The following is a 2,319-nucleotide window of genomic DNA, read 5'->3' on the forward strand; positions in this document are numbered from 1 at the left end:
TTCCTTCCTTCCACTTGCTTTGGGCTTTGTTTGCTATTCTTTTCCTAGTTCCTGTGGGTGTAAGATTAGGTTGTTTATTTGAGATTTTTCTTGTTTCTTAAGTTAGTCCTGTATTGCTATGAATTTCTCTCTTAGGACTGCTTTTGCTGTGTCCCGTAGATTTTTGGGTCACTGTGTTTTCATTTTTATTTGTCTCAAGGTATCGTTCTTGATTTTTTCCTCGATCTCATTGTCAACTCATTCATTGTTTACTGGCATGTTATTTAGCCTCCACGTGTTTGTGTGTTTTTCAGTTTATTTCTTGGAATTGACGTCTCGTTTCATATTATTGTGGTCGGATATGATTTCAGTTTTCTTAAATGAACTGAGACTTGGGGTCTGACATATGGTCTGTCTTGGAGAAGGTTCCATGTGCACTTGAAAAGAACGTATATTCTGCCGCTTTGGGTTCCAATGCTCTAAAGATGTCAATTAAATCCATCTGGTCTTGCGTATCAATTAAGGCCGCTGTGTCCTTGTTGATTGTCTGTCTGGAAGATCCATCCGTTGGTGTCAGTTCGGTGTTGAAGCTCATTATCTCGATCGTAGTTAGTGTTGGTTTCAGGGGCATAGACCCTGCCCAAATATAAATTGCAAATACGTTCAGTTTTCAGCATGAGTTATCCTCAGTAAGGAAAAGAGCAGTCAGAAGGTGAAAAACGGATCTATGTGCTAACGACGGAAGCGCATCTGCACACGCATTTCTCGTTCCCCAGGGTGGATCGCTGTCCTGGGCGCCATCTGGTTGCTGATCTTGGCCGACATCCATGAGTTCGAGATCGTTCTGCACCGAGTGGAGTGGGCGACGCTTCTGTTCTTCGCTGCGCTCTTCGTCCTGATGGAGGTGAGACCTCAGAGCTCCTGCGGCGTGACCTCTCGGCCAGTGTTTACGTTTCATGATTTATTTACTGAACAAAGAAAGCCTGAGTCGGTCAGGCTTTCCACAGATTCCCCCAGTGGGAAATGATGGAGGTCGTAATTAGACTATTTTAAGTTAAACCAGCTTTTATCTCAAGATAACCACCCTCAGTATTCCTGATAAAATTGTTTACTTGGCCGCCATTATTTTTTTCCTTGAATTATCTTTGGGGTTTGTAAACTTGTTCTAAATTCATTTGCTATAAAGTAGAATTTGCTCAGTTTGGTTTGGAGCAAAATGACTTGCTATAGCAAGTTCGTAGGGTAGATCTCGATCTGTTTTACTTTTTGTAATATTTAACCAAACAGTCTATGTTATCATGGAAAGGAAGACCTCAGAGAGAAGAGTGAATGGTATGTCTTAGTTATAGTCGTTACAAAATCATTCACAGAATTTTTCAACCTTGAGACTTGATTCGTAAACTTGTGTCTTCCTGAAGTACAAGGTTCCCCGGACGTAGAAACACGCTGGTGTCCTCGGGGACCCCTCAAGCGTGCCGACGTCTCCCCGAGTCGCCCCGGCTCGCCGATCGCAGACCCGTCCATTCTTCATTCTCCCCTGGGTTAAAATCTTGACGCTGTTTTTTTCTAATCGTTTTCAAGACAGGTCCTTTGAATCTTTGAAGCCTGTGTGTTTACTCATGATGGAATGTGTGTGGCCGGCAGGCGGCCGTGTCTGCGTCCCCGCTCAGACACGTGCTGCTTCTGCACCGACACGCGGCACACGGACGGGCCTGCGGAAGTCCCCGCCCCAGTTACACGTTTACGCTGGGTGTAAACTGCTGGCTCAGCTCGTTCTCGACGTGTTTTTCTCAACTTTACACTTCACTTTGTGTCGGTGGGGCGGGGAGGGGCGTAAACACTGGACGTTTAAAAACAACTTCATTGAGATACAATTTGCATATTCTAGGATTCACCCATCGTAAGTTTCCATGATTTTTAGTAAATTGGGAACATTTCTGTCACCCCGCGGACCCCTCGCGCCCAGTACAGTGCGTTCCAGCCCCAGGGCCGCCTCCGGGATCGCGAACCTTCTTCCTGTTCATCGATCACCCTTGCCTGTGCACGTCGACCGCGAGGAATCGCGCTCTGTCGTCTTTTCTGTCTGCTCTGAAACCGGAGCAGCGCCGTCCAGGATCCCGTGTCCTGGTGTCTCTGAGCGCCGCGGGCCGCTGCCGAGGGCACCGCACTGTGGACACTCTGCCTTTTGTTCCTCGTTCGCTGGTTGACGGACGTTTGTGTTGTGCCCTTGGGGCGGAGTCTTTGTGTGACTATGTGTTTTCATTTCTTTTGGGTAGACGCTGGGCCTCATGACAAGTTTAGCTTCTGAAGAAGCTGCCAGAATGTCGCCCGCCAGCCCCC

General features: G+C 47.2%; 1 protein-coding gene across 1 annotated transcript in view; it reads left to right on the forward strand.

The window, feature by feature from the left end:
* Positions 1–2,319, forward strand: part of OCA2 (OCA2 melanosomal transmembrane protein) — a 44,259-nt gene that overhangs the window by 28,659 nt on the left and 13,281 nt on the right. Inside the window, exon 14 of the mRNA XM_023523592.1 lies at positions 716–883. Within this exon, the coding sequence (XP_023379360.1) occupies positions 716–883 (168 nt within the window). The remainder of the gene's footprint in view (positions 1–715; positions 884–2,319) is intronic.

This window comes from Pteropus vampyrus, unplaced genomic scaffold, assembly GCF_000151845.1.
Source record: "Pteropus vampyrus isolate Shadow unplaced genomic scaffold, Pvam_2.0 Scaffold395, whole genome shotgun sequence".
Lineage (NCBI taxonomy): Eukaryota > Metazoa > Chordata > Mammalia > Chiroptera > Pteropodidae > Pteropus > Pteropus vampyrus.